Source organism: Trichosurus vulpecula, chromosome 4, assembly GCF_011100635.1.
Source record: "Trichosurus vulpecula isolate mTriVul1 chromosome 4, mTriVul1.pri, whole genome shotgun sequence".
Lineage (NCBI taxonomy): Eukaryota > Metazoa > Chordata > Mammalia > Diprotodontia > Phalangeridae > Trichosurus > Trichosurus vulpecula.
Window position 1 is genome coordinate 96,342,877 of NC_050576.1, and position 24,635 is coordinate 96,367,511.

General features: G+C 37.9%; 1 protein-coding gene across 1 annotated transcript in view; it reads left to right on the forward strand.

Moving 5' to 3' along the window:
* Positions 1–24,635, forward strand: part of LOC118846198 (complement factor H-related protein 4-like) — a 113,398-nt gene that overhangs the window by 68,456 nt on the left and 20,307 nt on the right. The window contains exons 9-10 of the mRNA XM_036754492.1: positions 16,388–16,606; positions 24,116–24,289. Coding sequence (XP_036610387.1) covers positions 16,388–16,606; positions 24,116–24,289 — 393 coding nt within the window. The remainder of the gene's footprint in view (positions 1–16,387; positions 16,607–24,115; positions 24,290–24,635) is intronic.

Consider the following 24,635-nt stretch of genomic DNA (forward strand, 5'->3'; position numbering starts at 1 on the left):
TAGTTTTTGCCACAAAGTTTTCCAGTTTTTTCAGGTGTTTTTTGTCAAATAGTGAGTTTTTAACCCAGAAGCTGAGGTCTTTGGGTTCATCAAACACTAAATCATTATGGTCACTTACAACACTGTCTTATATACCAAATCTATTTGATGGATCCACCACTCTATTTCTTAGCCAGTACCAAGTAGTTTTGATGATTACTACTTTATAATAAAGTTTAAGATCTGATACTGCTTCCTTCACATTTTTTTTCCATTGATCCTTTGATGTTTGCCCTTTTGTTCTTCCATACAAAGTTTTATTTTCTAACTCTTTAAAAAAACTTTCTTGATGGTTTGATTAGTATGCCACACAATAAGTACATTCATTTAGGTAGAATTTTCATTTTGGTTGTTTTGACTCTATTCATGAGCAATTTATATTTTTCCAATTATTGGTATCTGACTTTATTTGTGTGAAATGTTTTATAATTGTGTTCATATGATTCCTGGGTTTGTCTTATAGGTAGATTCCCAAGTTTTTATTTATTGTCTACACTCATTTAAACTGGAATTTCTTCTTCTATTTCTTGCTGCTGGACTTTGTTGATAATATACAGAAATGCTGATGATTTATGTGTATTTATTTTATATCCTGAAGATTTGTTGAAACTCTTAATTGTTTAATTTTTTAGTTGATTCTCTAGGTTTCTCTAAGTATATCCTCATATCATCTGCAAAGAATGATAATTTTTTCCCTTTTTGACTGGTCTAATTCATTTAATTTCTTCTTCTCTTCCTGCTATAGCTAACATTTCAAGTACAATTTTGTATAATAGTGGTAATAATTGGCATTTTGTTTTATTTCTTATCTTATTGGAAAGGATTGTAGCTTATCCTCATTACAGATAATGCTTGCTGATTGTTTTATAGGTATTACTTATCACTTTTTTGGGGTGTAGGGTGTGTTAAGGGAGGACTGGTACCTCTGGTGTGATGGCTGCTGAGCCTTTTTCAGGGCTGCTTTCCACCTTTGATGTCCACCTGTTCCACCCGACTCTCAACTGTGGCTCCAAGAAGCTGTGGCATGTGCAGAGGCCACACTCTGGTAAACCATTTTGGCAGATGGGCTGAACCTGGTTGAGGGTAACCAAGGAGTCTCAAACCCATTGGTGAGTTAGGGAGGTATCTACCCCAAGCATACAAAGATTTCCCCTGGTGGAATGAGTGGATGAGAACAATTTATTCAAATGGTCATGAAGGCAGCTGAGGCAGGTATGGGGAGTGCTTAGAGCTTGGTTAGACATCAAAGATGCCAAGGTCATCCACTGCATCTTGAGCCATCACCAGTTGTCTTCATTCTGTCCTGCCACTGGACTGTGATGACTCTGGAGGAGAAAGTGAGGGCAAGGACTTCATGCACTGCCTCACTTAAATCCAATTTATATATGAATCAAAAGACATCACCCATACCATTTTACCATTATACCTATCTCAAAGTCCTGTGGCAACAGGCAGATGACAAAACATGAGAAGCAGATACACTGGGAGTTGTAGTCACAATCTTGCATACAGGCAGCCCAGGTCATAGGGTAGTTTCTCACTGGAAGCAGCAGTGGGATTTGGCAGCCCCTTGGGTATCTGAACAGTCTTTTAAGGATTGCACTGCTCACCTCCTGCTGTGAGGAAGGGGTTAGAAAAGGTGCCCTCAAAATTATGTGTTTATCAAACCCTTACCATATTACTGTGGCATTCAGGGAATCCCACTCTGCAGTCAAAACACGGAGAAACATACAAAAACATCTTCAAAGATGATTCCACTCACCATTGGCACATGGAATGTGCGTACACTTACAGATAACACAAAATCCAGTAGACCTGAAAGACAAACAACTCTCGTTGCAAGAGAACTCAGTAGGTGTTGCATCCAAATAGTAGCCCTGAGTGAAACAAGGCTGGCAAATGAAAGGCAGCTTACTGAAGTTGGAGTCAGATATATGTTCTTCTAGAGTGGCCACAATGAAGGGGAATGCCATGAAGCTGGGGTAACTTTTGCAATCAAAACTAATCTAGTCAACAAGTTTGTATGCTTGCCAAAAGGAGTGAACACATGACAATGGGATTGTCACTTGCAGTAAAATGTCAGGCCACCATCATCAGTGCCTATGCTTCCACCATGTTGAACCCTGATGAGGTCAAAGAAAAATGTATGAAGACCTGGAGACACTTATCATCAATGTGCCAAAAGAGGACAAGCTTTTAATTCAGGGTGATTTTAATGCTAGAATAGGCTCAGACTACCAGACTTGGCCTGGAGTCCTAGTGAGGAATGGAATTGGAAACAGCAAGATCAATGATCATTTACCACTGAAGACTGGGGCATCTCATAACCTTCTCAACAACAACACTGTCTTCCCTTTACCTAAACATAATAAAACTTCATGAATGCACCCCCACAGCAAACCTCAACATTTAATAGACTATGTGATCATAAGGAGAAGAGACAGACAGGGTATGAGAGTGATGAAGGCAATGTGTGGTGCAGAGAGCTGGACTGATCAGAGACTTACCCTTTCCAAGCTAAATATTTGATTTCAGCAAAAATGGCAGCCCCAAGGCAAAATGACTACCAGAAGAATTAATGTCAACAAATTAGAGCCCTTCGCTGAGTGGAAACAGTTCATTTCTAACTTGGAGGAAAATTTGAAACAACACACAGTTGGCAACAGTGGAGCAGAAATGGAGTGGGCAGCTTTCAGAGATGTGGTGTACAGCACTGCCTTTGCTCATCTGGGTCAGAACTCTCACAAACACCAAGACTGGTTTGATGGAAATGATGGGGAAATTCAGAAGCTGCTAAATGAAAAACAGGAACTCCACAGGGTATACCATCAGGATAGCTCATCCGTCTCTAAGAAGACAGCATTCAATTCCATCAAAAATTAAGTACAAACAAAGCTTGGAGATATGCAATATTCTTGGCTCAGTACAAAGGCGGATGAAATTCAGTTTTATGCTGACAGTAGTAATCCAAAGCACTTTTATGATGTCCTGAAGGCTATTCATGGGCCAAAAATGTATTTGCATCTCAACTACATAGTGCTGATAGAGCCACATTGATTAGTGATAAGGACATGATCCTAGAGAGATGGGCTGAACACTTCCATAGGGTTCTTAACAGACCATCATTAATCAATGCTGAAGCCATTGACCATATGCCTCATATTGAAGTCAATCCCTCTCTAGCTGAAGTTCTAACTGAAAAAGACATTTTGAATGTTATCAGGCTCCTTTCATGTGGAAAAGCACTTGGTTCTGTTTTTCTTCCAGCTGAGATTTACAAGGTAGGTGGTCCACTGCTCACAAAAATGCTGACTGATATTTTCCAGGCTATATGGCAATAGGAGGTTATCCCCCAGTACTTACAAAATGCCTCCATTGTCCATCTCTATAAGGGTAAAAGAAATAGATTGTCCTGTAACAATCACAGTGGGGTATCTATGTCAGTCATTGCTGGCAAGATTCTTGCCAGAGTCCTCCTTAATAGGCTGATCTTTCACCTGGAAGATGATCATCTACCTGAGAGCCAGTGTGGCTTCAGAAAGGGCTGAGGTATAGTTGATACGGTGTTTGCTCCTCCACAACTCCAGACAAAATGCCAGGACTAGAACAAAGGTCTGTATAGGTTTGTAGATCTGACCAAGGCCTTTGATAGTTTTAGTTATGAGGGCTTATGGAAAATCATATCAAAATTTGGTTGCCTGGAGAAGTTCATCAGCATTTTAAATCAATAAAAAAGAAAGAGAAATCATAAGGGACTTACTAAAGTTGAACTGTTTTGTTTACATTCCTACATGGAAAGATGATGTGTGTAATTCATGAGACATTTCTCAGTATTAGGGTAGTTGAAGGGAATATACATATATATAGACAGAGGGGACAGGGTAAGTTGAATATGAAGGGATGTTATCTAAAAAAATCAAATCAAATTAAGGGATGAGAGAGGAATATATTGAGAGAGGGAGAAAAGGAGAGATAGAATGGGGTAAATTATCTCACATAAAAGTGGTAAGAAAAAGCAGTTCCTTGGAAGGCAAGAGGGGGCAGGTGAGGGGGAATGGGTGAATCTTGCTCTTATCTGATTTGACTTGAGGGAATAACATACACACTCAATTGGGTAACTTACTGCTCAGGAGAGAAGGAGAAAGGAGATAAAAAAGGGGGGATGACAGAAGGAAGGGCAGATAGGGGGAGGAGGTAATCAAAAACCAACACCTTCAAAAACGGACAGGGTCAAGGGAGAAAACTGAATAAAGGGTTATAGGACAGGATGCAATGAAATATAGTTAGCCTTTCACAACATGAGTATTGTGGAAGAGCTTTGCATAATGATACACATGTGGCCTATGTTGAATTGCTTCCCTTCTTAGTGAGGGTGGTTTGGGAGGGAAGAGGGGAGAGAATTTGGAACTTAAATTTTTAAAGCAGATGTTCAAAAAAAAAGTTTTTACGTGCCACCAGGAAATAAGATATATAGGCAACGGGCCATAGAAATCTATCTTGCCTAGCACGAAATAAGGGAAAAGGGGATTGGGGAGGAGTGGGGTGAGAGAAGGTAGAGCTGACTGGGGAATGGGGCAATCAGGATATATGCCATCTTGGTCTGGGGGTGAGAGTAGAAATGGGGAGAAAATTTGTAATTCAAACTCTTGTGGAAATTAATGCTGAAAACTAAAAATATTAAATAAGTAAATATTGTTTGAGGTTTGAGAAGTCTGGAAATCACCACAGCTGTAAGTGATTCCATCCACTGAGGACTGCTACAGCCCAATGTATTCCAGCATGGCCCACACTAGACTGTGCTCCTCTCCCAGCCCGGTACAATAGACCTTTCCTGTAAAACTTCCAGATTGTCTTGGGCTAGAAATTTGTTTCACTCTGTCAGGGTTCTGCAGCTCTAGAATTTGTTTAGAGCAATTTTTTACACATGATTGAATGGGTTTGGGGGAGAGCTCAAGGAAGTCCCTGGTTTTACTCTGCTATCTTGGCTCCACCACTTCCTTGATTATTTCTTGCAAGATGCTATACAGGTGCTTTATTCGATCATGGCTTTCAGGTAGTACAAAAATTCTTTAATTGTCTCTCCTGGATCTATTTTCTGGGTCGGTTGTTTTGCCAATGAAGTATTTTACATTCTTCTCTATTTTTTCATTCTTTTGATTTTGTTTGACTGATTCTTGATGTCTCATAGACTCACAGAGTCAAAGACTCTATGACTCATAGAGTCATTAGCTTCCACTTTCCCAATTCTAATTTTTAAGGAATTATTTTATTCACTTAGCTTTTCTATCTCCTTTATCATTTGGCCACGTCTACTTTTTAAGGAGTTGTTTTCTTCAGTGGATTTTAGTTTGGCTGGAATGTAGATTGTATGATGGAGACTGATATGAAATATTTTGAAAGATAGATAGCAATCAAATGATGGGAACTTTTATATTACAATATCCTGATTTCTCATAAAGTCACTAGCTTCCACTTGCTCCAATCTAATTTTTAAAGTAGTATTTTCTTCAGTGGTCTTTTGGACCTCCTTTTCCATCTGGCTAATTCTGCCTTTCAAGGAATTCTTCTCCTCATTGGCTTTTTGGAGCTCTTTTGCCATTTGAGTTAGTCTATTTTGTAAGGTGTTGTTTTCTTCAGTGTATTTTTCAGTATTTTTTTGGGTCTCCTTTAGCAAGTCATTGACTTGTTTTTCATGGTTTTCTCGCATCCTTCTTATTTCTCTTCCCAATTTTTCCTCTACTTCTCTAACTTGCTTTTCCAAATCCTTTTTGAGTTCTTCTATGGTCTGGGGCCAGTTCATGTTTTTCTTGGAGGCTTTGGTTGTAGGCTCTATGACTTTGCTGTCTTCTTTAGGCTGTATGTTTTGGTCTTCTTTGTCACCAAGGAAAGAATCCAAAGTCTGAGACTGAATCTGGGCGCGTTTTCGCATCCTGGCCATATTCCCAACCAACTAACTTGACCCTTGAGTTTTTCAGTGGGGTATGACTGCTTGTAGATTACAGAGTTCTATGTTCTACGTTTGGGGGGGAGGTGCCAGCTCTGTCAGAGCCGCACTCCTCCTTCCCCAAGGACCCCCAGTCCAGACTGGGCTCAGATCTTCGGCAGGCTGTGCACCCCTGCTGTGATCCGCCACTTATTTCCCCCCACCAGGTGGGCCTGGAGCTGGAAGTAACAACAGCTGTAGCTGCCCCACCTCCGCTGCCCCCGGGGCTGGAAGCCGAACCGCGAACTCCTTCCACTCCCGCAGCTTTTCCCACTAACCTTCTCCGCAGTCTTTGGTGTTTGTGGGTCGAGGGGTCTGGTAACTGCTCCCGTATTCAGGGCGCTAGGGCCCCCTCCACCCGGCTTCTCGTCTGGATGGTCCACGACATTCAGGCTGGGTTCTGCTCCACTCCGTTCCCAGCTCCCAGCTCCCAGCTCCCAGCTCCGTGTGGAATAGAGCCCACCCAGAGACCATCCGGGCTGTCCTGGGCTGGAGCCCTGCCTCCCTCCGCTGTTCTGTGGGTTCTGCCGTTCTAGAACTGGTTCAGAGCCATTTTTATAGGTTTTTGGAGGGACTCGGGTACGGAGCTCACTCTAGTCCGTGCTTACCAGCCGCCATCTTGGCTCCGCCCTTCGAACTTTTATATTACAGACTAAGAATTTATTTGTTTTTACACTAGCAACAGGCAACTACTGAATTTTTTGAGTGGACATATGACATTCTCAGACTTGTGTATTAGGAATAGCAATTGGGCTGTAGTGTGGAGGATGGCTTGGAGACTAAAATTAGAACCAACTAGAACAATTAAGAGGCTATTGTAGTAGTACAGGCAAGGATTTATGAGGACCCGAAGTAGGGTCATGACTATGTGAATCTCAGGAAAAAGGAGTAAAATAAGAAAAATATCATGGAAACAGCATCAACAAGACATGGAAATTAATTGGATATGTGAGGTAGTGGAAAGGCAAAGGTGAAGGATGACTCAAAGGTTGTGAACCTGTGTCATCAGAAGGATGGCATCCTCTACTAAAAAAGAAAAGTGTATGGGGAGGATGTTTTCAGGAAACAGAGGACAATCAATTGTAGATGTATTAAGTCTAAGATACTGATGTGAAATTTGTATCAAAATGTGCAACAGGCAGTTGATAAGATGGGACTAGAGTTCAAGAGAGAGATGAAAGTTGGATATGTAGATTTGAAAATAATCTTCATAGAACTAATTGAACTGATAGGAACTAGAGAGATAAGCAACAATGTTAAGAAAGAGTAGACAGGATGTCCCTGGACAGAACTTTGGAGGATATTAATGTTTAATAAGAAGATAGATGGAATTATATCAGAAGACTACGAAGGAATGATCAGATAGATATGAGAACAAAGAGCAAGACAGCATTGTCATGTAGGCCAAGGGATGAGAGTATAGTGGAAAAGTAGGCATTCTACAAATCAAAACATCTCCATATCATAGTTGAGGAACAACTCACGGATCCAGCCTAACCTTCATATATCTTGATGTCTTTAGGTATTATAATTTCCTAGCTAACTTTGGATAAGCACTATTCCTTAGAGAAAGCCTTCAAATCCTCATTCACAGGCAGCTAGGTGGTGCAGTGAGTAGAGCACCTGCCCTGGAGTGAAGAGGACCTGAGTTCAAATCTAGCCTCAGACAATTGACACATGTATTAGCTGTGTGACCTTGGGCAAGTTACTTAATCCCAATTGCCCTGACTTCCCCCCTCCAAAAAAATGAATTCTTATTCATTCATTCATTCACAAAGGAAAGGTCTGGCAAAGAGTGGCTATGACATTTTAATATTTAATGTAGAAATAACTGTGTTTCTGGGGTGGTGAAAGTGGGGTGAATAATTGAGAAATTGAAAACTCTTTCTTGGGGTTCTATAGAGTGTGTTTAATCCTGGGGTGGATTGCTGAGAAATTTGTAGGATCTCTTTAGGGAAGCATTTTAAAACAGGCAAGTTACTAACCATTTCATACAGTTTAGATGCTATCATCCTAATAGCTTCTAGCAGAATATAAGTACTCAAAGGCAAAGAAGGTTAAATTTGTCATGGCATCCTAATTGCGTAGTATAGTATCTTGTATGTAGTAGGCATTTCAAAATATTTGTTGAATTGAATTGAGATAACTTTCACAAATTCCTTCTTTTTTTAATATTTTTTTTATTTTTAGTTTACCACACATGGTTCTACATAATTTTGGGTTCCAGGTTTTCTCCCCTCCCTCCCCCTCCCTCCCCAAGATGGCATGGAATCTCATATAACTACCATGTATAACTTCACATTGAATTAATTTATACATTAGTCAAGTTGTGGAGAAGAATTATGACCAATGGAATGAATCATGAGAAAGAAGAGACAGAACCAAAAAAAAAAAAACCCAAAAACAAAAACAAAAGAGAAGAAAAAAGGCGAGCATGTAGTGTGCCTCAATCTGCATTCAAACTTCACAGTTCTTTCTCTGGATGAAGACAGCATTCTCCATCATTAGTCCCCTGGAGTTGTCCTTGCACCTTGCGTTGCTGAGAAGAGCTAAGTCTGTCAGGGTTGGTCCTCATGGAATCCATATATCTGTGGTTGTGTACAATGTTCTCCTGGCTCTGCTCCGCTCACTCAGCATTATGTCCTGTAGGTTTTTCCAGGTTGTTACGAAGTCCATATCATCCCCATTTCTTATGGCACAATAGTATTCCATTACCTTCATATACCACAGCTTGTTCAGCCATTCCCCAATTGATGGGCATCCCTTTGATTTCCAGTTCTTGGCTACCACAGAGAGAGCCGCTATAAATATCTTTGTACACATGGGTCCCTTTCCCTCTTGTGTGATTTCTTTGTGATACAACCCTACAAATAGTATTGCTGGGTCAAAGGGTATGAACATTCTTATGGCTCTTTGGGTGTAGTTCCAAATTACTCTCCAAAATGGCTGGATCATCTCACAACTCCACCAGCAATGTAACAATGTTCCAATTTTCCCACATCCTCTCCAGCATTTATCATCCTGCTGCTTTGTTATTTTAGCCAATCTTACAGGAGAGATGTGGTATCTAAGAGTTGTTTTGATTTGCATTTCTCTAATCAGTAGTGATCCAGAGCATTTTTTCATATGCCTATATATAGCTTTAATTTCTTCTTCTGAAAACTGCCTGTTCATATCCTTTGACCATTTCTCAATTGGGGAATGGCTTGTATTCCTATAAATTTGGCTCAGTTCCCTGTATATTTTAGAAATGAGGCCTTTATCAGAGATACTAGTTGCAAAGATTTTCTCCCAATTTTCTGCTTCCCTCCTAATTTTTGTTGCATTAGCTTTTTTTGTACAAAAACATTTCAATTTAACATAATCAAAATTATCCATTTTGCATTTTGTAATTCTCTCTATCTCTTGTTGGGTCATGAATTCTTTTCTTTTCCATAAATCTGATAAGTAAACTATTCCTTGCTCTCCCAAATTACTTATAGTATCAGCTTTTACTCCTAGATCATGAACCCATTTTGACTTTATTCTGGTATATGGTGTAAGATATTGGTCTATGCCCAGTTTCTGCCCTACTATTTTCCAATTTTCCCAGCAGTTTTTGTGAAATAGTGAATTCTTAGCCCAGAAGCTGGATTCTTTGGGTTTATCAAAGAGTAGATTGCTATAGTTGTTGACTTCTCCATCTTGTGTACCTATCCTATTCCACTGATCCACACCCCTGTTTCTTAGCCAGTACCAGGTACTTTTTATGACTGCTGCTCTGTAGTACAGTTTAATATCTGGTATAGCTAGGCTGCCTTCTCTAGCATTTCTTTTCATTAATACCCTAGACATTCTAGACCTCTTGTTTTTCCAGATGAATTTTGTTATAATTTTGTCCAGCTCAGTAAAATAATTTTTTGGTAGTTTGATTGGTATGGCACTGAGTAGATAGATTAATTTAGGTAAAATTGTCATTTTTATTATATTAGCTCGGCCTAACCATGAGCAACTGATATTTTTCCATTTATTTAGATCTGCCTTTATTCATGTGAAAAGTGTGTCATAGTTATGTTCATATAGGCCCTGGGTTTGTCTTGGCAAATAGACTCCCAAATATTTTATAGTGTCTACAGTAACTTTGAATGGAATTTCTCTTTCTATCTCTTGCTGTTGGGCTTTGTCAGTAATGTACAGGAATGCTGAGGATTTATGTGGGTTTATTTTATATCCTGCAACTTTGCTAAAGTTGTTTATTATTTCAAGTAGTTTTTTACTTGATTCACTAGGATTCTCTAAATAAATCATCATATCATCAGCAAAAAAGTGATAATTTAGTTTCTTCTTTTCCTATTCTAATTCCTTCAATTTCTTTTTCTTCTCTTATTGCTACAGCTAAAGTTTCTAGTACCAAATTGAATAATAGGGGTGATAATGGACATCCTTGTTTCACCCCTGATCCTATTGGGAATGCATCTAGATTATCCCCATTACAAATAATGCTTGTCGATGGTTTTAGGTAGATGCTATTTATACTTTTTTTTTTTGGTTTTTACATTGATTAGAATTCTTTATTTTTTTTATTTTTTATTTTTTATTTTTTTAATTTATTTAACATATTTAGTTTTCAGCATTGATTTTCACGAGTTTGGATTACAAATTTTCTCCCCATTTCTACCCTCCCCCCCACTCCAAGATAGCGTATATTCTGGTTGCCCTGTTCCCCAGTCAGCACTCCCCTCTGTCACCCCACTCCCCTCCCATCCCCTTTTCCCTTCCTTTCTTGTAGGGCAAGATAAATTTTTACGACCCATTGCCTGTGTGTCTTATTTTCTTGTTGCATGCAAAAACATTTTTGTTTGTTTTTGAACATCTGTTTTTAAAACTTTGAGTTCCAAATTCTCTCCCCTCTTCCCTTCCCACCCACCCTCCCTAAGAAGGCAAGCAATTCAACATAGGCCACATGTGTATCATTATGTATAACCCTTCCACAATACTCATGTGGTGAAAGACTAACTATATTTTGCTCCTTCCCAACCCATCCCCCTTTATTGAATTTTCTCCCTTGACCCTGTCCCCTTTTGAAAGTGTTTGTTTTTGACTACCTCCACCCCCATCTGCCCTCCCCTCCATCATCCCCCCCATTTTTTTTATCTTCTTCTCTCTTCTTTCCTGTGGGGTAAGATTCCCAATTGGGTATGTATGGTATTCCCTCCCTAGGCCAAATCTGATGAGAGCAATGTTCACTCATTCTCCCCTCATCTACCCTCTCCCCTCCTCCCACAGAACTGCTTCCTCTTGCCACCTTTATGGGAGATAATCCATCCCATTCTATCTCTCCTTATCTCCCTCTCTCAGTATGTCCCTCTCTCATCCCTTAATTTGATTTTATTTCTTTTAGATATCTTCCCACACATAGATATATACATACATACACATTCACCCATATATATATATAAACATATATGTATGCATATTCCCTTCAGCTACCCTAATACTGAGTTCTCATGAGTCATACACATCATCTTTCCATGTAGGAATATCAACAAAACAGTTCAACTTTAGTAAGTCCCTTGCAATTTCTTTTTCTTGTTCTTTTTCTTGATTACCTTTTCATGGTTCTCTTGATTCTTGTGTTTGAAAGTCAAATTTTCTACTCAGTTCTGGTCTTTTCACTGTGAAAGCTTGAAAGTCCTCTATTTTATTGAAAATCCATATTTTGCCTTGGAGCATGATACTCAGTTTTGCTGGGTAGGTGATTCTAGGTTTTAATCCTAGCTCCATTGACCTCCGGAATATCGTATTCCAAGCCCTTCGATCTCTTAATGCAGAGGCTGCCAGATCTTGGGTTATTCTGATTGTATTTCCACAATACTCAAATTGTTTCTTTCTGGCTGCTTGCAGTATTTTCTCCTTGATCTGGGAGCTCTGGAATTTGGCGACAATATTCCTGGGAAATTTCTTTTTGGGATTTATTTGAGGAGGCGATCAATGGATTCTTTCAATTTCTATTTTGCCCTGTGGCTCTAGAATATCAGGGCAGCTCTCTTGATAATTTCATGAAAGATGATAGCTAGGCTCTTTTTTTGATTATGGCTTTCAGGTAGTCCAATAATTTTTAAATTATCTCTCCTGGATCTATTTTCCAGGTCAGTGGTTTTTCCAATGAGATATTTCACATTATCTTCCATTTTTTCATTCCTTTGGTTCTGTTTTATAATATCTTGATTTCTCATAAAATCACTAGCTTCCACTTGCTCCAATCTAATTTTTAAAGTAGTATTTTCTTCAGTGGTCTTTTGGACCTCCTTTTCCATTTGGCTAATTCTGCCTTTCAAGGCATTCTTCTCCTCATTGGCTTTTTGGAGCTCTTTTGCCATTTGAGTTAGTCTATTTTTGAAGGTGTTATTTTCTTCAGTATTTTTTGGGTCTCCTTTAGCAAATCATTGACTTATTTTCATGGTTTTCGCACATCATTCTCATTTCTCTTCCCAATTTTTCCTCTACTTCTCTAACTTGCTTTTCCAAATCCTTTTTGAGTTCTTCTATGGCCTGGGGCCAGTTCATGTTTTTCTTGGAGGCTTTTGTTGTAGGCTCTATGACTTTGTTGTCTTCTTTAGGCTGTATGTTTTGGTCTTCTTCGTCACCAAAGAAAGAATCCAAAGTCTGAGACTGAATCTGGGCACGTTTTCGCTGCCTGGCCATATTCCCAACCAACTGACTTGACCCTTGAGTTTTTCAGTGGGGTATGACTGCTTGTAGACTAACGAGTTCTATGTTCCACGTTTGGGGGGGAGGTGCCAGCGCTGCCACTCCAGCACTGCTCCTTCCCCAACCCCCAACCCGAATTGGCCTTAGATCTTCGGCAGGCTGTGCACTCCTGCTCTGATCCGCCACTTAATTCCTCCCACCAGCTGGGCCTGGAGCCAGAAGTAGCAACAGCTGTAGCTGCCCCACCTCCACTGCCCCCGGGGCTGGAAGCCGAATCAGAACTCCTTCTACTCCCGCAGCTTTTCCCACTAACCTTCTCCGCAGTCTTTGGTGTTTGTGGGTTAAGGAGTCTGGTAACTTGCCGCAGCTCTCTGATTCAGGGCGCTAGGGACCCCTCCACCCGGCTTCTCGTCTGGATGGTCCACGACATTCAGGCTGGGTTCTGCTCCACTCCGTTCCCAGCTCCTAGCTCCCAGCTCCCAGCTCCATGTGGGATAGACCTCACCCAGAGACCATCCAGGCTGTCCTGGGCTGGAGCCCTGCTTCCCTCTGCTGTTTTGTGGGTTCTGCCATTCTAGAATTGGTTCAGAGCCATTTTTTATAGGTTTTTGGAGGGACTCGGTACGGAGCTCACATTGGTTCCTGCTTACCAGTCGCCATCTTGGCTCTGCCCCTGCTATTTATAATTTTAAGGAAGGTTCCATTTATTCCTATGCTTTCTAGTGTTTTTAATAGGAATGGGTGTTGTACTTTGTCAAAGGCTTTTTCTGCGCCTATTGAGATGATCATATGGTTTCTGCTAGTTTTGTTGTTGATATGGTCAATTATGCTAATAGTTTTCCTAATACTGAACCAGCCTTGCATTCCTGGAATAAATCCTACCTGGTCATAGTGTATTATTCTCGTGATGAGTTGCTGCAATCTTTTTGCTAATATTTTATTTAAAATTTTTGCATCAATATTCATTAGAGAAATTGGTCTATAATTTTCTTTCTTTGTTTTGACTCTACCTGGTTTGGGTATTAGTACCATATTTGTGTCATAAAAAGAATTTGGTAGGACTCCTTCTTCACCTATTTTCCCAAATAGTCTACAAAGTATTGGAATTAGTTGTTCTTTAAATGTTTGATAGAATTCACATGTAAAACCATCTGGTCCTGGAGATTTTTTCCTAGGGAGTTCATTGACAGCATGCTCAATTTCTTTTTCTGAGATGGGGTTATTTAGAAATTTTACTTCCTTTTCAGTTAACCTGGGAAGTTCATGTTTTTGTAGATATTCATCCATATCTCTAAGGTTGTCAAATTTATGGGCATACAGTTGGGCAAAATAATTCCTAATTATTGTTTTGATTTCCTCTTCATTAGAGGTGACCTCACCCTTTTCATTTTTGATACTGGTAATTTGATTTTCTTCTTTCTTTTTTTTAATCAGATTGGCCAAAGGTTTATCAATTTAATTGCTTTTTTTCATAAAACCAGCTCTTTGTTTTATTTATTAATTCAATAGTTTTCTTGGTTTCAATTTTATTAATCCCTCATTTGCTTTTCAGTATTTCTAATTTGGTATTTAATTGGGGGTTTTCAATTTGCTCTTTTTCTAGCTTTTTCAGCTGTATGCCCAGATCATTGATCTCCTTTTTCCCTATTTTATTCATGTAAGCATTTAGGGATATAAAACTTCCCCTAAGAACTGCTTTTGCTGCATCCCATAAGTTTTGGTATGTTGTTTCATTATTGTCATTCTCTTGCATGAAGTTATCGATTGTTTCTCTGATTTGTTCTTTGGCCCACTCATTTTTTAGAATAAGATTATTTAGTTTCCAATTAGTTTTTAGCTTATTTTTCCATGGTTCTTTATTAAAAATGATTCTTATTGCATCATGACCTGAAAAGGATGCTTCGACTACGTCTGCCTTTCTGCACTGGATTGTGAGGTTTTTATGCCCTAGTACATGGTCAGTTTTTGAGTATGTGCCATGTACTGCTGAGAAGAAAGTATATTCCTTTTTATCCCCTTCCAGCCTTTTGCCTTTAATCTATGTGTATCCCCCTGTTTCAAATGCGTTTCTTGTAAACAGCGTATTGTAGGATTATGGTTTGTAATCCATTCTGCTATCCACTTCTGTTTTATGAGAGTGTTCATCCCCTTCACGTTCAGAGTTATGATTTCTATCTGTGTCTTTTTCTCCATCCTAGTTCCCCCTGTTTATGCTTTTATTTCTCCCTTTCCCCTTCTCCTCCTCAACAAAATTTTGCTTTTGACCGCTGCCTTCCTCAGTTTGCCCTCCCTCTTTATTCCCCTCCCTTATCCTACCATTTCCCGCTTGCTACTTCTCCCCTCCCTTCTGACCACCCCCTCCCTTTTCCCCCCTTCCCCTCCTATTTCCTGTAGGACAAGTTAGATTTCTAAACTTATCAGGGTATGTTATTCCCTTCTTGAACTAGATCAGATGACAGTAAAGCTCAAATACTGCTCTTCTCCCTCCCTACTTTCCCTCTACTATAATATGTTTTTGTGCCACTTCATTTGGTGTAATTTACCCTTTTCTACTACCTCCTTACCTCTTCTCTCATAGCCCTCCCTTTATATCTCTTACTTATATTTTCTATCTTTACATCAGTTAATTTATACAGGCATTCACAACCTATGTATATCCCTTTCAATTGTAATAATAGCTGTACCATTCTCAAGACTGACATATATACATGTATATATATATATATATATGTATATAAAACATACATGTATATATATATATATAACATAAAAATATACATATAAAACATATATAATCCCACATAAAGATGCAAACAACCTGCCCTTATTGGTTAATAAGGTTTGTGGGGTTTTTCCCCCTGGTTACCTTTGTATGTATCTCTTGAGTTTTGTATTTGGAGATCAAATTTTCCATAGAGTTCTGGCCTTTACATCAGTAAGGTCTGGAATTCCCTTATTTCATTGAGTGTCCATCTACTTGCCTGAAAAATTATGCTTAGTTTTGCTGGGTAGTTGATCCTTGGTTGTAGTCCCAGCTCCTTTGCCCTTTGGAATATCATATTCCAATTTCTCCTGTCTTTTAATGTGGAAGCTGAGAGATCCTGCGTGATCCTGACTGTAGTTCCACGATATGTGAATTTCTTCTTTTTGGCTGCTTGCAGTATTTTCTCCTTGAGTTTATAGTTCTGAAATTTGGCTATAATATTTCTTGGTGTTTTCAGTTTGGGATCTCTTTCAGGGGGTGATCGGTGAATTCTTTCAATGACTATTTTGCCCCCAGGTTCTAGGACCTCTGGGCAGTTGTCTTTGATAATTTCTTCGAAGATACTGTCAAGGCTCCTTTTTTCATCGTGGATTTCCAGTAGACCAATAACTCTTAAATTGTCTCTCCTGGATCTATTTTCCAGGTCAGTTGTTTTCCCAATCAGGTATTTCATATTTTTTTCTTCTGTAGTAGGCATTTCAAAATGTTTGTTGAATTGAATTGAGATAACTTTCACAAATTCATTCTAACTTTATGATTCTAAACCAGTGCACATTCTGAGGTCACAAATGAAATGAATGCAGTTATAGTATATTGTAAAGTGTGTATTCATAATAGGAAATTAAAAATAATTAAATGGTTACAATTGTTAATAAAGAAAATAATTTCTTTTTATTTCACTTTCTCCCAAGTGAGACCTTGTGATTATCCAGAAATTGAAAATGGAATCATTTTTAAGCCATTTTGGTACAGTGAGCAATACTATCGAAGTTTGTTTCCAGAATCTATTGGAAAAGTAATGCACTACCATTGTAATGAAAATTATGTACCTGCTCAAGGATCTTCCTCAGGCTATTGGACAACATTTTCATGTACTAGAGAAGGATGGTCTCCAGTGCCAGAATGCCTTCGTGAGTATGCTTCTTTCAACTATTTGTAATGGGCCCAAATGATAGGAAGTCCCAGACTATATTTGGAAAGGATATAACATTTCATTTCAGTGAGGTCTTTATGATATCACCATTGAACATTACAGAAAGTTAGTATTCCCTCCTGATACATGTTGGACATGACCTATCAGAAGAAAGTTTATTTTGCAAAAGCCAATGAACTTCATAAATTCTCAAGTCTCTTCATGCTAGGGTCCACCTTTCATGAATCACTACCACAGGATGCAATTTGCTGTGGTCAGTATCATGGAACTCTGGTGTCACTTTCTGCTTCCCTAATGATGCTATTTCTTCTTGGATAGTACCTCCTATTCTCTGATAATGCTGATCATTTTATGAAATCACACCTGGCTTTTTCAGTAGCACTGTGTGTTCTAAGGTACCATTACCTGCTCTCTGATAATGTAGCCTATTCCCCCAAAGTTCCTTTGATAGGATAATCTGGTCTCTTGTAGCATTGCTTATTGTCTGACTGTGTGACTGCTACCTTGTCTTCTTGACTGCCCTTAACTTATAAAATGAATTTTAATTCAAATCTTTGATCTTTAATTTTCCCCTGTTTACTTCACTCTTTATTCCCCAGAGGTCAATTTTCCCCTTTTTACTTCACCCTTTACTCCCCAGAGGTCAATCCATTATAACAAGGATTTATTTCTACAAAGAAAAAAGAGAAAGAAGAAAAAAAGGGAAAACAATGGATGCATTGAAATAATCTGACTATATATAATGTTTCATACACAAGGACCCCAAACTTCTACAAAGAAGTAGGGAGAAGTGTCTTTTCATTTGTTATTTTGGGTCAGATTTGTTTTTATGATTTTTCAACATTCCTTTTTTCTTTTTTAATTGTTCAATAATATTTTAATTTCCCCCAATTACATGTAAAAACAATTTCTATCATTTGTTTTTTAAACAGTTTTTTGTTTTATCAGAACACAAATACAAAATAGAGAAAAGAAACAAAAACATATCATAAACTTAAATATTGAAACTTAAATATAAAGTAAGAAAGAAAAAAAGCATGTCATGTGCATAGAAGAACATAGGAAAGGATCCAAAATATGTAACAATAAATTTTCATTTTGAGAAAGCCTGTATGATAAATAATACACCTTGTGTTGACAATTGTCCATCTTTTCTTTGCTTCCTTGTGTTTTCTTTTGTTCTCTGCTGTGCGCTTTTAAACTTTGTTCTTTTTTTCCCTTTCCCCCACACCCCCAGAAGGCTATGATATAATTCATATATTTCTTGATATATACATACATATATAGATATACATGTACACTTATACATATATATATATATAAGTATATAGACACATACTTTCCCAAACATAATCTAGTCTTGATCTTTGTTTTTTGTGTTTGTACATATCTTTTGTTTTCTATTCTTCCTGCCTCCTCTACTTTACTTCTATCTGCTACATCACCTTCCTATTACTTGCCTACCCCGGTCCTCCCCCAACCACCCTGCCCTCCTACTACTTTCCCCTCTCCAAAGATCTCTCCCCTATCCTCCCATTGCCATTTGTCTAAACACGATTTACCTATTCCCTCATTCTCCCCTCTAAAATCCCTCCCTTGTCCTAATCCCTGCCTTGTTCTCTCCCCCCTCACTAAACCCCTACCATTTTATTTCTTCTAAATTCAGAAGATACAAAGGATTTAGGTGGGGGAGGAGGGCTGGTATTTCTAGTAACCTACTATCATTGGGAATGGGTTTAAAAAGGAACAGTACATATATATTTAGAAGAGTATAAAAGTCTTCTAAATCATTTGTTTTTTCTAAAGATTTTAGTTCCAAATTCTGTCCTCCTTCTTTCCCCTCATCCCTTCCTGTGATGTTAAGCTATCTGATATAGTTTAAACATTATCAGCCATGTTAAATATTTCCATGTTAGTCATTTTCTAGGAGAAAACAAAAACAAAAAAAGAGAAAGAAGGAGGGAGGAAAAGAAGGAAGAAAGGAATGAAGGAAAGAAGGAAGTGAGAAGGTGGGAGGCAAGGAGGAAGGAAGGGAGGCAATAAAGAGCAAGGGATGAGAGGGAAGAATGGAGGAAGGAAGGAGTCAGAAGAAAAGAAGGAGAAAATGAAGCAAGGACAAAAGAAAGGAAGAAAGAAAAAGAACAAAGGAAGAGAAAATAGTATACTTTGCCATTCAGACAACATTATATTCAGATACCATCAGTTCATTCTCTTGAGTTGGATAGCATTTTTGATCAAGAGTCCTTTAGGATTGTCTTAGATCATAGTATTGCTAAGAATAATTAAGTCATTCACAGTTGTTCATTGTACAACATTGCTGTTACTCTGTACGATATTTTGTTTTGTTTTCTGGTTCTTCTCACTTCACTCTTTCTCTGTTCATGTAAGTCCTGATCTTTCTGAAATTATCCTGCTTGTCATTCATTATAGCGCAGAAATATTCCATTATAACCATATGGTAATATTTGTTCAGCTATTCCCCAAATGATGAGCTGCTATAAATATTTTTGTACAGATAGGTTCTTCTCCCCCACCCCTTTCAAAAAGCCCTTTGGGTATTGCTGCATCAAGGGCCACCCTCAGTAATCCTGATCAGTGTCTTGCCACTGGACTCAGATGACTCTGAAGGAGAAGGTGAGGCAGGTAATTCACTTAGGATGAATTTGCTTGCAAGTCATTGCATGACATTCCGGATGTCATAGTCATCTTTGAGAACAAAAGACAAACAACAACATTGCTGGATCACAGGGTACCTACTTTCATAGTTTTTTGTGCATAGTTCCTAATTGCTCTCCAGAATGGTTGGATCAGTTCACAACTCCACCAACAGTGCATTAGTGTCCCAATTTTACCGCATCTTCTCTAACATTTATCATTTTCCATTTCTGTCATATTAAGCAATCTGATAGGTGTGAGGTGTACCTCATAGTTGTTTTAATGTGAATTTCTGTAATCATTAGTGCTTTAAAGCATTTTTCATAGGACTATAGACAGCTTTGATTTCTTTGACTGAAAACTGCCTGTTTAATAACATTCAACTATTTGTTAATTGGAGAATGAGTTTTGTTCCCATAATTTTGACCCAGTTCTCTTTATATTTAAGAAATGAGGTTTTGACAAATGATACCAGCAGAAAATTCCCTCCTCCCAGTTTTCTGCTTTCCTTCTAATTTTGCTTGCTTTGCTTTTATTTGTGCAAAACAATTTTAGTATTTTATAACTAAAATTATCCATTTTGTATTTTGTAATGTTCTCTATATCTTGTTTGATCCTAAATATTTCTTTCAGGAGATCTGAGAAGTAAACTAGTCCATGCTCCCCTAATTTGCTTATAGTATCACCCTTATGTCTTAATCATGTAGTCATTTTGACCTTATCTTGGTACATGGTGTGAGATGTTGGTCCATCCCTAGTTTCTGCCAAAATGTTTTCCAGTTTTCTCAGATGTTTTTGTCAAACAGTGAGTTTTTAGCCCAGAAGCTGGGGTCTTTGGGTTCATCGAGCACTACGTCACTGCATTTACAACTTTGTCTTATATACCAAATCTATTTGACTGATCCACCAATCTATTTCTTAGCCAGTATCAAGTAGGTTTTATGATTACTACTTTATAATAAAGTTTGAGATCTGGTACTGCTTCCTTCACATTTTTTTCCATTGATCCTTTGATACTTGACCTTTTGTTCTTCTAGATGAAGTTTTGTTTTTTCTAGCTCTTTAAAAAAGTTTCTTGGTAGTTTGATTGGTATGCCACTCAATAAGGACCGTGATTTAGGTAGAATTTTCATTTTTGTTGTTTTGCCTCACTCTATTCATGAGCAATTAATATTTCTCTGAATGTTTAGATCTGACTTTATTTATGTGAAAAGTCTTCTGTAATTGTTCTCATATAGTTCCTAGGTTTGTCTTGCAGGTAGATTTTCAAGTTTTTTTTTTTTATTCTCTGCAGTCATTTAAATTGGAATTTCCCCTTTTATTTCTTGCTTCTGGACTTTGTTGATCATATATGGGGATGTTGGTGATTTATATGTATTTATTTTATATCCTGAAAATTTGTTGAAATTCTTAATTGTCTAATTTTTTAGTTGATTCTCTAGGATTTTCTAAATATACCCTCATATCATCTGCAAAGAATGATAGTTTTTTCCCCTCATTGCCTGTTCTAATTCATTTAATTTCTTCTTCTCTTACTGCTATAGCTAACATTTTGAGTACAATTTTGAATAATAGCAGTAATAATTGGCATCTTTGTTTTAGTTCTTATCTTATTGGAAAGGATTGTAGCTTATCCTCATTAAAGATAATGCTTGCTGATTGTTTTATAGATATTACTTATCACTTTTGGGGGTGTAGGGTGTGTTAAGGGAGGACTGGTAACTCTGGTGTGATGGCTGCTGAGCCCTTTGTAGGGCTGCTTTCCAACTTTGGTGTCCACCTGTTCCACCCAACTCTTGCCTGTGGCTCCAAAAAGCTGTGCCATGCACAGAGGCCACACCCCGGTAAACCATTTTGGCAGATGGGCTGAACCCGGTTGAGGGTAACCAAGGGGTCTCAAACCCATTGGTGAGTTAGGGAGGTGTCTTTCTCAAGTATGCAAAGACTTCCCCTGGTGGAATGGGTGGATGAGAACAATTTATTCAAATGGCCATGAAGGTCTGTATCCAAAAAAGGTCATAAAAAAGGGAAAAGGATCCAGATGTACAAAAATATTTATAGGAGCTCTTTTGCTCCTACACATTGTACACTGTGTACATTGTACACAGTAACTGCAGCAATGGGTAATGACCAACTTCGATAGACTTAGCTCTTGTCACAAATGAAGTGATCTAAGAGAACTCGAGGGGACTCATGATGGAAAATGGTATCCACATCCAGAAAAAGAGCTATGGCATCTGAAAGCAGATCAAATGATACTATTTTATCTTTTTTGTTTTTTTCTTTCTCATAGTTTTTCACTTTTGTTCGGATTCTTCTTTCACAACATGACTAATGTGGAAATATGTTTAATATGATTGTACTTGTATGGCTTGTATCAGATTGCATCCTTTCTTGGGGAGAGGGTAAAAGAGTGGGGGTTTCAAAATCTTATAAAAGTGAATACTGAAAACTAAAAATTAATCAATTAATTAAAAAATATTATATGCATCATCTTCTCATGTAGGGATGTAAACAGTTTAACATTGTCGAATGTTATTTTTTCTTTCTTATTTACCTTTTTATGCTTCTCTTCAGTCTTATACCTGAAGATGGAATTTTCTGTTCGGCTCTGGTTTTTTCATCAGAAATAATTGAAATTCCCCTATCTCATTGAATGCCCATCTGTCTTTTCCCCTGAAATATTATCCTCAACTGTGCTGGGTAATTGATTCTTGATTGTAATCAAGATTTGTAATCTGCTTTCTGGAATATCATATTCCAGGCCCCCTGGTCCTTTATTGTAGAAGCTGCTAAGTCCTGCCTGTGATTCCACTATAGTTAAATTCTTTATTTGAGGTTGCTTGGAGTATTTTCTCCTTGAGCTGATAATTCTGGAATTTGGCTACAACATTCCTTGGAATTTTCAATTTGGGATCTCTTTCAGGAGGTGATAGATGGATTCTTTCAATGACTAAGTTGACTAAATGATGAAAATCAAGGAGAACTGCCCTGATATTCTAGAGCCACAGGGCAAAATAGAAATTGAAAGAATCCACAGACCACCTCCTCAAATAGATCCCAAAGAGAAATCTCCTAGGAATATTGTCGCCAAATTCCAGAGATCACAGATCAAGGAGAAAATATTGCAAGCAGCTAGAAAGAAACAATTTGAGAATTGTGGAAACACAATCAGAATAATCCAAGATCTAGCAGCTTCTATATTAAGACATCGAAGGGCTTGGAATACGATATTCCGGAGGTCAGTAGACGTTGGATTAAAACTAACAATCACCTACCCGGCAAAACTGAGTGTCATGCTCCAAGGCAAAATATGGATTTTCAATAAAATAGAGGACTTTCAAGCTTTCTCAGTGAAAAGATCCAAGTTGAATAGAAAATTTAACTTTCAAACACAAGAATCAAGAGAAGCATGAAAAGGTAATCAAGAAAAAGAACAAGAAACAGAAATTGCAAGGGACTCACTAAAGTTGAACTGTTTTGTTTACATTCCTACATGGAAAGATGATGTGTATGATTCATGAGACCTCAGTATTAGGGTAGCTGAAGGGAATACACACTCACACAAACACACATATATGTATATATATATATACACATATATATATATACACACACATATATACACATATATGTGTGTGTATGTATGTATATGTGTGTATGTATATATGTGTGTGTGTATGTATAGATGTATGGAATATATATATATACACATATATATACATATAAATAGAGAGGGGGGGTACATGGTGAGTTGAAGATGAAGGGATGATATCTAAAAAAAGTAAAATCAAATTAAGGGATCAGAGAGGAATATATTGAGAGAGGGAGAAAGGGAGAGATAGAATGGGGTAAATTATCTCACATAAAAGTGGCAAGAAAAAGCAGTTCTGTAGGAAGAGAAGAGAAGGCAGGTGAGGGGGCATGAGTGAATCTTGCTCTCATTAGATTTGATATGAGGAGGGAATGCCATACACACTCAATCAGTTATCTTACCCCACAGGAAAGAAGGAGGAAGAAGATAAAAAAGGGGGATGATGGAAGGGAGGGCAGATGGGGGAGGAGGAAATCAAAAACAAACACTTTCAAAAAGGGACAGGGTCAAGGGAGAAAACTGAATAAAGGGGGATGGGTTAGGAAGGAACAACTTAGAGTTAGTCTTTCACAACATGAGTATTGTGGAAGGGTTTTACATAATGATACACATGTGGCCTATGTTGAATTGTTTGCCTTCTTGGGGAGGGTGGGTGGGAAGGGAAGAGGGGAGAGAATTTGGAACTCAAAGTTTTAAAAACAGATGTTCAAAAATAAAAAAAAGTTTTTGCATGCAACTAGAAAATAAGATACACAGGCAATGGGGCGTAGAAATTTATCTTGCCCTAAAAGAAAGGAAGGGAATAGGGGATGGGAGGGGAGTGGGGTGACAGAAGGGAGGGGTGACTGGGGAACAGGGCAACAAGAATATATGCCATCTTGGAGTGGGTGGGAGGGTAGAAATGGGGAGAAAATTTGTAATTCAAACTCTTGTGAAAACCAATACTGAAAACTAAATATATTAAATAAATTTAAAAATAAATAAATACAGAAATATTAGTATGTAATATTAATAAATAATTTCAATACAGTGCATAAATATTTGCATATATTAATAAATTTCATAAAATTAAAAAAAGAATGTAGCATGATTTAACCATTCTGAATGAAGAGGAACTTAAATGCTCCTTGTAAGTGAGATTAAAATCTACTGTTATTTGAGTAGATTTCATAATCTTAATGACCAGTAGCTCTTATACCTTAATTGAGTCAATGACATACTTATTTTTATTTTTAGATATCACATGTAATCCCCCACACCTGGCTAATGGGAATATATACCCTCAGAAAGATAAATATAGAGGAAGTGATGAAATCTCATACCACTGCAAAAAAGGTTTTTACCCACCACTTACTGGAAATAAGTCAAAATGTACCCCTGAAGGCTGGTTACCTCTTCCAAGATGTAACTGTAAGTTTCATTCATACCTTGTTCTATTTTGAAGAATATGAAATAATTGTTTATTTTATCTAAAAATGTTATAAGTCCTGCTTTTCTTGATTTTGTAAGATGAATCCTATAAAGGCATCACTCAATAATTTGGAATGTTTTAGCTCTATTAGAACAGAATGAAAGGGAAATTTCTCTCAAGTATATATGTTTCTCATTATTTCCATCTAAGAGTCCAGAATATTTTCCCTGGAAAAACAAATCCCTAATTCACGGAATTGAAATTGTTTGGCAGGTCACGAGGTCAGTTTTCATCTTGGTTATTTTGGTCTGATTTTCTATAGCACTTTTGAAAACATTAATGAGT